This window comes from Mustela nivalis (assembly GCF_964662115.1).
Source record: "Mustela nivalis genome assembly, chromosome: 9".
NCBI classification, from domain to species: Eukaryota; Metazoa; Chordata; class Mammalia; order Carnivora; family Mustelidae; genus Mustela; species Mustela nivalis.
The window spans coordinates 13,197,330-13,210,734 of NC_139028.1; the positions used below are offsets into that span (position 1 = coordinate 13,197,330).

The following is a 13,405-nucleotide window of genomic DNA, read 5'->3' on the forward strand; positions in this document are numbered from 1 at the left end:
CTATTAAATTTTAACTAATAACTAAGAAAGACCATCCCTTTATCATTTAGGCAGGGCCCAGGAAGACAGGGCTGTAGTCAGTCTCTGTACTGACCAAGTTCTAGGTCATTACAGAACCCTCTGCTGGGCCACAGTGAGAATCACTGATCTGATTCAGCTGATTCAGTTTGTAAAAAAGAAAGGAGACCCAGTTCATGACCGCGCCAGCCGGGCGCATGGGCGTCCTCATGCTGTTTTTCATTAGGTCACAAGCGTTCGGGCATGCCATCATCTATCTTCAAAACAGAAATGCAGTTTTTCCTGGACATAAGCCTGGTGAAATGAATTAATGATTAATTTGTGTTAAATTTAAAAGTATAGTCAAAATATTTGAGGGGATATAATGCCTTGCTAAATAATGGGTCTCAACTTGAACCACACTAATTTTCAAGGGATGACTATTTTTAAATGTATGCTTTTTTAGCACATCACCTAGAATTTGTAAAATGCAGTGTTAATGAAAACAGCTAACAAGATGCGATTAACTCAAAGTGGCAGGTTATGTGCATATTCTGCTTGAAGCAGGCCAAAAGCCGACACTACTTAAGAGTCATGTTGTCAGTGGTAGCAGTAGAAATTATGGATGGATGTGTTCTAGAAATAGATGATCCCAGTGATTTCAGGTTGGTTTCTTTTTTTTTTTCCCAGTTGGTTACATACTTGGACTTGGTGATCGACATGTACAGAATATCTTGATCAATGAGCAGTCTGCAGAGCTTGTACATATAGATTTGGGTGAGTAATAGATCAGAAATGCATCTTTATTCTGTTTATTAAATATTTAGTCATAGAAATGATATCTGCCCCCAGGATGCTACAAGTGTGAGGGAGACAGTCCAAAGTAATAAGTGTTTAAAAACAAAAACACACAAACACATGCTGGAGGGAATAGCTAACTCTGTTGAGATAATGAGTGGAACTTATTACAACAGGTGATATTTAAGCCAGGTCTTAGAAGAAAGGAAAGAAATCCAGACAAGAAAGAGCAAATCCGAAATGGGGACTCGTGGGGACGTAACCTGTAGGAGCGGTGAGGCGTCAGAGATGGCCAGAGTTGAGTAGCTGGAGGGGTAGCTTGGTATTAGACTGTAAAAAACCAGGCTCAGGGTTTCAACTTTAACCTGTGAGACAAGGGGAAGTAAATGAAGATTTACTGAAGGAGGACATGATCCTCCTTTAGTAAATTTAATTTATTCCTGGAGAAATAACTTGGGGAGCAATACTGGGAGTGCCGAGACATGTTCGGGGCTCGTATCCTAGTTAAGACAATAGAGGACTCAGACGAAAGCTGTGGAGGTCAGGAGTTCGGCTGGGGCGCGTTTTTGCTGTAACCTGCAGCGGGGACGTTAGATGTTGGCTACGGTGGGAGAAGGGAAGCCGGGATAACCCATGTTTCTAGTGAAGGAACGCGGCAGGTTTTGTGGAGGAGGAGAAAGCGGGGAGTTCACTTTTGCATCTTGTATTCAGGTTTTTTTTTTTTAACAGAATTTATTTATTTATTTATTTATTTATTTATTTATTTATTTATTTATTTTAAAGATTTTATTTATTTATTTGACAGACAGAGATCACAAGTAGGCAGAGAGGCAGGCAGAGAGAGAGGAGGAAGCGGGCTCCCTGCTGAGCAGAGAGCCCGATGCGGGGCTCAATCCCAGGACCCTGAGACCATGACCTGAGCCGAAGGCAGAGGCTTAACCCACTGAGCCACCCGGCACTGTTTTTAGGTATTAATAGGACTTCCAGGTATAATGGGCGTTTAATACTTAGAGAAAGCAAAGGGCTTGAGCATACTGATAGAGCTGAGAACCTTCTGCTAGTAGATGTCATTTGAGGTCACTGGTCTGGAGGAGATTCTGATCTTCTGTATCATCCTCGATAAAGAAGACTGAGGACAGAAACCTAAGGAATGCCAGCTTTGAAAAGCCTGAGTCAAAAAAAATTCCTGACTTGAGGAATAACAAATAAGTCACGGGAACGAGAAGGCAGGGGTATCTTGGAAGGCAGCGAGGAGGGGGGATCGGCAGGGGGACGGGAAGTTTCCATGAAGGAAGAAGTGCTCAGACTACAGGTCAGGTAAGGTGAGCACTGAAAACAGGCCTTTGAATTGAACAGTTAACCAGTGCTCATGGCTTAGGAAGTAATTTGGATAGAATGGAAGAGTGAGGGGCGCCTCAGTGGCTCAGTAGGTTAAGGCCTCTGCCTTTGGCTCAGGTCATGGTCCCGGGATCGAGCCCTACATCAGGCTCTCTGCCCTGCAGGGAGCCTGCTTCCCTCTCTCTCTCTGCCTGCCTCTCTGCCTATTTGTGATCTGTCAAATAAATAAAAAAAATACTTTAAAAAAATGGGAGAGTGAGATTGCAGGAAGGTAAGGACTGAACAGGAGTTAGGAGGTGCAGCTGTCCGCAGGAGGTCTAGAAGGACGGTAGAGGCATTCGCTGCAGAGATGAGAGACATGCTTCAGCCTTTTTTTTTTTTTTTTTTAGGTGTCTTTGTTGTTCATTTGCTTTTCTAAGAGGAGAGCAGAGTGAACATGTTCTATATTGATACGTTCTGTACTGATAAGCTAGAGGAGAGAGATGGGAGATCCTGAAATAGCGAGAGGAGTTCTGTGGCATATGGGGGTGCAGTCGGCTTTACACGGGAGGCACATGAGCTTTTCTCCTGAGAGGAGGAAAGGCTTGAGCTAGAGGAGAGAGAATGGGAGGGAAACAGCACTTCCTCCTCTGTTTTCACTGAGCAAATGAAAGCATGCTTGCTGGCTGGGCGTCGGAGGGAGGGTAATTGGCCTTGTAAGAACAGTACGGGGCAAACGGGGCTCTATGGAGGGGAGACCCGAGCTGAGCGGAGATGGGGAACAGACGGTGCGCTGGCAGTCCCGGGGCGCTCGCCTACCGCGAGGAGCCTGCTTTGCTGCGGAGCGAGTCGAGTCTTCACGTGCGTCCTTCTAGCCTCCCTGGCGTGTCCGTGGTAGCTGCAGATGTGAGGCAGCAGTGAATGGACTAGGAAAGGAAGGGATCTCGCTGAGTTTAAAGTCTCTCTTAAAGATTTTTTTTCTTATTTGACAGAGACACAGTGAGAGAGGGAACACAAGCAGGGGGAGTGGGAGAGGGAGAAGCAGGCCTCCTGTAGAGCAGGGAACCCAGTGCGGGCCTTGATCCCAGGACCCTGGGATCGTGACCTGAGCCGAAGGCAGACACTTAACGACTCAACCACCCAGGCACCCCGACAGACTCTTTAATAAGGGGGTAGAAGAGATTTCAGTTAGAATGTGGAATTTAAGATTTCAAAGAAGGTGTGGTATTAGGAAGTTAAGAGTTCTGTTTTGTAGCACATGGAAGTCGCTGCTGAGAGAGTAAGATAGCGTTCCGTTAGAATAGAGGAGATGACATATATTACATGGTTTTCCCTAGAATGAATTCAGTTATACGAAGTCACAAGAGTAATGACCGCTGGAGGCACAGAGTGGGTGGGAGGGACGTAGGCGAGTGTGACAGATCTTGGTGGTGATGGGAATATTCTGGACCTTGCCTGGATCAGTGTCTGTGTCCTGCCTGTGATACTGTAATGCATGGTTTTGCAAAATTGGGGAAAAATGAATAAAAGGTATAAAGGGAATTTTCTATTTTGTATATAGTATCTTATGAATGCATATCAATCTATAGTTATCTCAGAATAAAAAGTTTCATTTAATAAAAATTTTTAATATATAACTATATGCATGTATACTTAAATACATAGAAATTAGGATTATAGGCATATTTTGCACTTCAAATCCTCATCACATTTCATTTTAAGAAATCACCCTTTAATCTAGAATTTCCCTATGTCTAGAAGTAGTTATGCTTTTTAAATTTGAGGTGCCTAACAGTGGCCCAGCAGAAAGAGAAAAACCACCATGAGTTCGGGTCCTATGCAGTCTCGGGCAGGTGATCTGGGGCCTTTGCGCAGCTCGCAGGCCCCAAGGGAGGGCAGTCGGTTTGCTCCGGAACCTGACCGTGCTCTACTGTTTACTTTAGGAGTTGCTTTTGAGCAGGGGAAGATCCTCCCGACTCCTGAAACGGTTCCTTTCAGACTCACCAGAGATATTGTGGACGGGATGGGCATTACTGGTGTTGAAGGAGTCTTTAGAAGGTAAGTGTCTAAAACAGATGGTATTTCATGTCAGCATTATTCAGATTATCGATTTCCATAGATTCTAGGGTTCACTGCTAAGTCACCTTCCTTCCTCAGGCCATCTGGGACCTCACCCCGCATCCCATACAGAGCTGTCCTTCCTCGCCCGCTCTGGAAGCAGCTTGCCTCCAGCATTCATGCTTCTGTCCGCTGCTTAGAGCTCCTCAGGCGCCCACTGCTGGGCAGATAAGCTCTGCTCCAGGAGCATATGCTGGTTCAGTTCCTGCTGAAAGCACTTCGTAGGTCCCTGTCTTTTCCCAGGATTGGTCCATGTGCTCAGCTTTTACTAGAGTAGATTCTAGTCATGTGAACTAACAGTGGTCAGTGACCGAAAGCCATGTTTCATAGTAGTACTGTGTGTAATTTTAAAGCTTAGCTTACATTCACATAAATCATTACATTCCTTTCAAAAACATTTACTGAAAACCCAGTCTGCCTAATGTCGTGCTCTTTGATATTAATTTGGGAATCATTAACAAAACAGTCTCGGCCCAGTATACACGAATAACAAGGATGAAGAGATGTTGGAAACACTGGTGTGTAACAAAATCCATTTTTGTAATGTGTTTGTAGATGCTGCGAGAAAACCATGGAGGTCATGAGAAGCTCTCAGGAAACCCTGCTGACCATAGTGGAGGTAAAGTAAAAGGAAATCTTGAATATTTTAAATCTTTTAAAAATTTTTAACTTACTGGGGCACCTGGGTGGCTCAGTGGGTTGAGCCTCTGCCTTTGGCTTAGGTCATGATCTCGGGGTCCTGGGATCGAGCCCCGCATCGGGCTCTCTGCTCAGCAGGGAGCCTGCTTCCCCCTCTCTGTCTGCCTGCCTCTCTAGGCCTACTTGTGATCTCTCTTTCCATCATATAAAAAAAAATTTTTTTTAAGATTTTATTTATTTAACTTATTTATTTGAGAAAGAGAGAGCAAGCACAAGCAGGGAGGAGGGCCAGAGGGAGATGGAGAAGCAGGCTCCCCACTGAGCAGGGAGCCTAATGCGGGGCTCCTTCCCAGGACCCCGGGATCACAGCCCGAGCTGAAGGGGGCTGCCTTACTGACTGAACCACCCAGCCACCCTGAAATCTTTATTTCTCTGCTGTTAGACTGTGTATCTTGTTAGGATGTCACTGATTTGAGGATCGGTGCTTTATGTTAATGTGGTGGGATGACGCCAGGCAGCAGGAGGGAGGGGGTGTGCACATCAGGAAATAGTGGTTCAGAAATGCCTCCAGTCCTTCCAGGTTTGGGGGCATGTTACAGCATCGTAACTCATCTCTAGTATTTAATTCATAAACTGGGCAGGGACCGTTGTGTCTTCACTCTGTCCTGTGGCATAACTTGCTTTCAGAATGGTTTCCGTTGGGTTTTGGAGAGAAATCATTAAATTATATCGCCTTTACCCCATCCCAGGTTCAGAATGTGTAATCACTGCCTCGTGTTGATCAGGAAGAAAGAAAAGAAAGTGATGCAGATTTCTAGTGCTTAATGGCATTAGCTCTACCCCAGAGAGAATTCTGTCCCTTAAAGCAATGACTCACCATGCTGGTGTGTGGGGCAAGAGATCAGGTGTTTCCTGCACAGGGAAACGTGGGCGGCGGAACACCGGGCTGACCTCACTTACAGTATCAGTGCTTATCCTCTAACCCCTGGTGCTCGGCGGGCCGTACTTGAGTATTACCTGCACAGCTCTTAAAAAATACTCACAAAAATACTCATTCAAACTATACTTCCAGGGGTAGGGCAGGGACATTTGTGTTTTTTTAAAAGCTTTTGCTCTCCACTGGGTGGAGGCCAGGGATGCTGCTAACCATCCTATCACACACAGGACAGCCCCCTGTAGTAGAAGTAGTAGCCAAAAATGTTAGTAGTGCTGGCACTAAGAAGCCCTGCTCTAGCTTAATCAGTCTGTAGTCCTTTATTGTTTTCATTCAGCTTCTGTTTTGATAATAAGATTCAAATCATTTTTTGAAGTACTCTGGTTCTTACTTGAATTTAAAATTCACAAATATGACTCCTAACAGAGCCCCTAGTGTTTGAAATAATTTGTGTTGTTTCTCTACTGAAACCCAAGATGGCCATATAGGCTCCTTGTAGTACTAGAAGCCTCCATCCTTTTCATTATTTGATTAATAAAATGTACCTCCCTGTGGGTTCAAACCTAAGCCATCATCAACCTTCATATAGACTGCTGCTATAAGCAGAAGACATCACACACAAACCTAACGGTAACCACAAATCAAAAACCGGTAATAGACATGCAAAAAGAAAGAAATCCAAGCATATCATTAAACTAACAACCATGAAAGAGAGACAGAAAAGGATCAGAGAAAAACTACAAAACCACCACAAAACAAGTAACAAAATGGCAATAAATATCTATTAGTAATTACTTTGAATGTGAATGGACTAAAAGCTTCAATCAAAAGTCACAGGATGACAGAATGGATAAAAAAAAAAAAAAAAACAAGACCCATCTATATGCTGCCTACAAGAGACTAACTGCAGACCTAAAGACACCTGCAGATTCAAAGTGAGGGGATGAAGAACCATCTTCATGCTAATGAATGTCAAAAGAAAGGGGAAGTAGCAATATTTATATTGGACAAAATAGACTTTAAAACAATGACTGTAAAAATAGACAAAGAAGAACACGGTATAATAATAAAGGGGACAGAGGGCGCCTGGGTGGCTCAGTCAATTAAGCGTCTGCCTTCAGCTCAGGTTATGATCTCCGGGTCCCGGGATTGAGCCCCATATCAGGCTCCCCGCTCCGTGGGGAGTCTGCTTCTCCCTCTCCCTCTGGTTCTCCTCCCCATTTGTGCTCTCTGTGTCTCAAATAAATAAAATCTTTAAAAAATAATGATAATAATAAAGGGGACAATCCAGGATGAAGGTATACAAAATTGTAAATATTTATGCACCCAGTATGGGAGTAACCAAATACATAAGACAGTTAATAAGAAACGTAAAGGAACTAATCAATAGTAATACAATAGCAGGGGATTTTAATACCCCTCTTACATTTATGGACCAACCTTTGAAACAAGATCAACAAGGAAACAGTGGCTTTGAATGACCAGCTGGATCAGATGGACTTAACAGATATATTCAGAACATTCCACCCTAAAATAGCAGAATCCACATTATTTTCAAGTCACATGGAACATTCTCCAGAACAGATCACATATTAGGCCATAAAACAAGTCTCAACAAATTAAAAAAGAATGAGGTTATACCATGCATCTTTTCTGACCACAATGCTAAGAAACTGTAAGTCAACCACAAGAAAAAAATCTGGAAAGGCCATAAATACATGGAGATTATGTAACATGCTACTTAAACAATGAATGGGTCAATCAAAGAAATCAAAAAGTACATGAAAACACAATGGTAAAAAATCTTGTGATCAGCAAAAGCATTTCTCAGCGGAAGCTTATAGCAATACAGGCCTACCTCAAGAAGCAAGAAAAATCCCAAACAACCTAACCTGAACACCTAAAAGAGTTAGAAAAAGTACAAACAAAACCCATACCAGGGCGCCTGGGTGGCTCAGTGGATTAAGCCGCTGCCTTCGGCTCAGGTCATGATCTCGGGGTCCTGGGATCGAGTCCTGCATCGGGCTCTCTGCTCAGCAGGGGGCCTGCTTCCCTTCCTCTCTCTGCCTGCCTCTCTGCCTACTTGTGATCTCTCTCTGTCAAATAAATAAATAAAATCTTTAAAAAAAAAAAAAAACCCATACCAGTAGAAGGAAAGAAATAATAAAAAGTAGAGCAGAAATACATGAAATAGAAGCTTAAAAAAATAAAGATAAGTGAAACCAGGAGTCGGTTCCTTGAAAAGATCAACAAAATGGATAAACCTCTAGCAAGACTCATCAAAAGAAAAAAGAGAAAGGACTCAAAATCACAAATAAAAAAGGAGAAATAACCCAGAAACACAATTATAAGAATATTACGAAAAACTATGCCAACAAATTAGACAACCTGGAAGAAATGGGTAAATTCCTAGAAGCACCTACCAAAACTGAAGCAGGAAGAAGTAAAAAATTTGGACAGACTGATTACCAGCAAGAAATTGTTGGGAGTTTTTGATGACTGATTCAAATAAAACTCCAGGACCAGATGGCTTCTCAAGGGAATTCTCCCAAACATGTAAAAAAGAATTAATACCTGTTCTCGAACTATTTCAAAAAATAGGAAAGAAAGGAAAACTTCCAGAGTCCTTGTATGAGGCCAGTATCACTCTGACACCAAAACCTGATGAACACAACATAAAAAAAAAAAGAGAGAGAGAACTACAGGCCAATATCCCAGATGAACATAGAGGCAGAAACCTTCAACAGAATATTAGCAAACTGAATCCATCCAGCATTACATTAAAATCACTCACCATGTGGTCAAGTGGGATTGATTCCTGGTATGCAAGAGTGGTTCAGTATTGCAAATCGATCAAAGTGAGACGTTGATAAGAGAAAGGGTAAAAATCTTTTAATTTCAGTAGACACAGAAAAAAGCATTTCACAGAGTATAATATCCATTCATGATGAAATCCCTCAGCAAAGTAGTTTAGAGGGAACAGACCCAACATCATAAAGGCCTGATATGAAAACCCACAGCAAACATCATCCTCAATAGGGAGAAACAGAGCTTTCCCTCTACAGTCGAACTAGACGAGGATGCCCACTCTCACCACTTGTATTCAACATAGTCCTGGAAGTCCTAGCCACAGCAGTCAGACAACAGAACGAAAAGCATCCAACTTTGTAAGGAAGAAGTAAACTTTCACTGTTTGCAGATGACATGATACCAAAAACAGAAAACCCAAAAGATTCTACCAAAAACTAGTAGAGCTGATAAATGATTCAGTGAAGTTGCAGAACAGAGTCAGTGTGCAGAAATCTGCAGGTGAGCAGACGTTCCACTTTGTGCTTCCACCGTTTTTGTGTTTTTTCGGTACTTCCGTAGGCTGGGACCATGTTTCATTCTAGGCCATGTCCTGCACCAGCAGTACCAAAATCTGCCCACTGTTTCATGCTGTTCCGGGCAACCGCCAGGGACACGAAAAACTGGGGGCAGTGACTTAGAATATATGCACTTTGTGCCAAGTTCCAGTGTTACCATGTGACGTGGCTTTAGAGTTGAGAGATCCAGACCAGATTCACCCACAAAAGGGACCTTGGGTTGGGAGGAGCCTTCAATAGAGTATACCCTTTGTTTTCGCCAGTGGAATTTAGAACTCATTGAGAGAAGAAGAAAAAGCCTTAAGAATAGAAATCAAAATGTTAGCTTTATTGCTGGTAAAATGATGGGTGAAATGGCCTAGGCCTAGGCTCGCTGCCGCCGGCCATGTGGTCAGCTCCTACAGCTGACCTCTCAGTTGGCACAGCCTACCCTTGTGCAGGACCCTAGTGGTGAAAAGGGGGAGAGAAGGAAAGGACTAGTCCTGAGCTCTTTTCAATAGACTAGTCAGGAAACTGAGGTCAAGGGATGTCCCCACCCCCACTCAAGGAGGGGAATGGATTCGGAAAGGGAGAAGCATCCCAGAGCATTATGCTAGCCCAGTGTCCTCCACAAGCAAACAAAGTACCTCGTTGGGTCAAACCCCCAGTCACCTACCATTCGACCAGCCCGTGCTATTTTATCACCCTGGTTCCTCTGTCATCGGAAAGCACAGCAGTCTTCTGATACATTCTGTCCAGGTTCTCCTCTACGACCCCCTGTTTGACTGGACCATGAACCCGCTGAAGGCTCTGTATTTACAGCAGAGGCCAGAGGACGACACTGAGCTGCAGTCTACTCCCGCCGGAGAGGACCAGGAATGCAAACGCAATCTCAGGTGAGCCATCTGTTACCAGCGAGGGCCTGCTGGCCTTCCTGTCCCCAAGGCCCGTGACCTGTCTCACCTCACCACAATCTGTGTGTTTGTCCTTAGTGACACTGACCAGAGTTTCAACAAAGTAGCGGAACGCGTCCTGATGAGACTGCAAGAGAAACTGAAAGGAGTGGAGGAAGGAACGGTGCTCAGTGTCGGGGGCCAGGTGAACCTGCTCATACAGCAAGCCATGGACCCCAAAAATCTCAGCCGGCTCTTCCCAGGATGGAAAGCTTGGGTGTGAGCTAGCATATGAATTTCCTTTCCGCTCAATCTTTCCAAATTATACTGTGGCTTTCATTTTTAACCCAACCAACAGACTCTGAATAGGTCTTAATATTTAACCAAGTGAACTATATACTGTGTTTTTAAAAAAATGTTTAATACTTGACTCAGTCACATAAAGAGGAGTTGAAAGTCTCAAGGAAAATCTCCTCTCTCAAATTTTAGAAATAAGTGGCATTCCTGCTCTACTTCTAGGCTAAGCATTTGTTTTTTCTTCTCAAGTACATGCCTGTATTGTTCAGTAAAATCCCTGATAGAGGCTTTAGCCAAAAACGGAAGCAGCTGGAGGGCGGAGCATCACTGACAGTGTTTGCTCAAATACAGAAACTGCTGGACTGAGGTAGCTTTTAATTAACACTTTTTTCAGATATTGTATATGAATGATAAATTATTTGATACTCATTTATAAAAGGAAGAAAAAAACTTTAAAATTGTAACCATCTATATTTCATGGTAAAGCCACATTAAAAATAGGCAGTGTTGAAAGCAAGTTAGTACTTAAGAAATATGTCTGGATTTTCAGTTGGAAGATCACCCATTGTTACTGAATAATGAAGCTGTTACATTACAGAGAACACATTTCTAAGACATAGTATGGTTTCTCTTCTTAAAAATGTATATTGGTCTTCTCATTCTGTTCTTTTAAACCCTTCTGTGCTTTCTCTCTGATGACTTTATATCTCTTCTAGTTCATGAATTCTCTCGTCAGCTGTGTATAATCTTTTTAGACTGTTCACGTGTTTCTTTTTTCAAAAATGATTTTTCATTTCAGGGTGCCTTGCTGCATGGCTCAGTCGGGTAAGCGTCTGCCTTTGGCTCAGGTCATGATCCTGGGGTCCTGGGATCGAGCCCCACATTGGGCTCCTCCCTCTCCCCCCGCTCATGGTTTCTCTCTTAAGAGAGAAATAAATTCTTCTTAAAAAATTGTTTTTCTAAGAGCCCCTACATTATATCAAATTCCTATTGTTTGTATCTGTCGAATCTTTTATTTGGTGAAATGTTTATCCATGTATTTTGTAATTTTGGAGGGTGAGCTTCAACCAAGGCTTTCTCTGTGGAAATCTTGAGTGACCTGGGTTAAGAATTCATTCCGGAGAAGTTTTCTGGAGAACTCTTCTTAAAATTATTGTTTTGCATTTCAAATTATAAACCTATCCTGGTATATCTTTTTCTTGTACACTGCCTACATGAAGATTTGGTATGTGCAGGAAGTTTTATTACTATAGTAAATCAGGGGATTGTAATAAACAGAGTCTTTAAGAAAGCCTTGAAATCTTTGTAGATGGAATAAGAAATTACTAGTTAGATGACAATACAGGTATATGAATTTGTAGCTGATTCTTGTTAGTTGATGTATGCAATTCTATAACATTAATCTTCTCATCAGCCTGGAGGTATGCCGTAAGTTTCCTGTCCTATTTCCAAATATTCTTAATAATAGTTTTGAAAAGTTGGCCAAATTTGCAGATAACAAATCTAGGAGGAATAGCTAATCACAGGTGATAGAATTAAAGATTTTGACAGGAACATGGTCTAGAAATGGATAGTTTTTTAAAGTATTAATTACTCAATGTGTTGTAAGCTAGGTGCCCCCCATATCTTCTCTGTAGCATATCACGGCACGTTAGGTTATTCCAGCTTGCAGCTGGAGGAAGTGAAGTTTAGAGAAATGAGTAACTTGTCCAAGACCAGAATATAGTACACTGAGGTACATGGGTAATAAGGAAAAGAATCTAGGCTTCAACCAGTCAGTTCAGTGCGAACCAAGTACAGCAGCTACCAGATAGGCTAATACATCGTAGACCGAGAACAGTGTTGTCTGGATTCAGGGAGATCATCGCCCTGACACCTCTCTCTGCTGGTCATCCCACCGCACGGTGTCTTCTTCCAGTACACATTTAGAAAATATAGGCACTTAGAAATGCTGATGATTTAAATATTCTATAAAGGAAGTCAAAGCAGAGAGGGAAAAAGTCTGGATTTCTTATTTGCAATAGGCAGTTCTTTAAAAAAGTAAGAAAGTATATGGACTTGAAATATAGAAAAATGTGCCATTTCAAATTTTTTTTTTGCACTTTAATGAAATTGTATATTTTCTGTAGGTTTATTTTAGTACCATCAAATGTATTTCTTTACTACACTCTTACCAGAATCTGGTTCCACTATTCCCTGTTTTTGAATAAATAATTGTAAAATAAAATATGTGCTAAGACTCATTTATTTGATTCGGATGTTTGAATGTTGTGAGTGTTGTGTGTGCCCGGCCCAGGCTGGTTCCCAGGAAGGCAGCGGTGAGCACGGCAGGGCAGTCGACCCTTGAAGAGTCTGCAGTTTGGGGCAGACCCGCCACTTCCAGGCCTGTGTCAGCTGCGAAGCTGCCACCCACAACCAGCCCAGGGGGCTGCGTCTCAGTCTAACCTGCCTGCTGGTCTCACTTACCTGCCCCATCACATAAAGGCAAATAGATAGATGTTCCTTGTTTGGGCCCAGAGAGTGATCTAGTTCACATTTCTAAAGTCTGAAAGATACCTTCTGGGATATGACAGATACAAAGGTCTTGATATTCTGAATGTGAAGTAAACATTCCATAATATTTATCATTTCTTAAATAAATTCAGTCCTTCAGAGTATCAGGCTCTTATTTCTGTAAAAATGAATTTTGCATAAATACCATAGAGTCAGATTTTTATAAAATTTAGATTCAGAATTTGGTGAGGAGGGAGAAAATCTTATACACTGAAAATTATTTCCTAAAAAATTCTGTAACTTGCCCATAAGGTACAGCATGCATAAGATTTCTAATGCAGCAATATATAAAAAGGTGTACTTTGTGCACTTAGGCACAGTTTGTAATTATAAAGCAGTGTTTCTCAGGGGTGATTTTGCTTCCTGACTCCGCACCCTCACAGAAGACATTTCACAGTGTCTGAAGGGATTTTTTGCTGTCACTCCCATGGGGAGAGCATGAGACACTAACACACAGTATTGAAAGTGAAGGTCAGTGTTTCCAAACTGGCACAGAAATGTGTAGGAGAGAAATG

The 13,405-nt window shown here is 42.3% G+C and overlaps 1 protein-coding gene across 1 annotated transcript in view; it reads left to right on the top strand.

Moving 5' to 3' along the window:
* ATM (ATM serine/threonine kinase) overlaps positions 1–12,564 on the top strand; it is a 122,864-nt gene extending 110,300 nt beyond the window's left edge. Inside the window, 5 exon segments of the mRNA XM_082683215.1 lie at positions 688–774; positions 4,056–4,170; positions 4,786–4,849; positions 9,907–10,043; positions 10,140–12,564. Of these exon segments, the coding sequence (XP_082539341.1) occupies positions 688–774; positions 4,056–4,170; positions 4,786–4,849; positions 9,907–10,043; positions 10,140–10,323 (587 nt within the window). The 3' untranslated portion in view covers positions 10,324–12,564.
* The last annotated feature ends 841 nt before the right edge of the window (positions 12,565–13,405 follow it).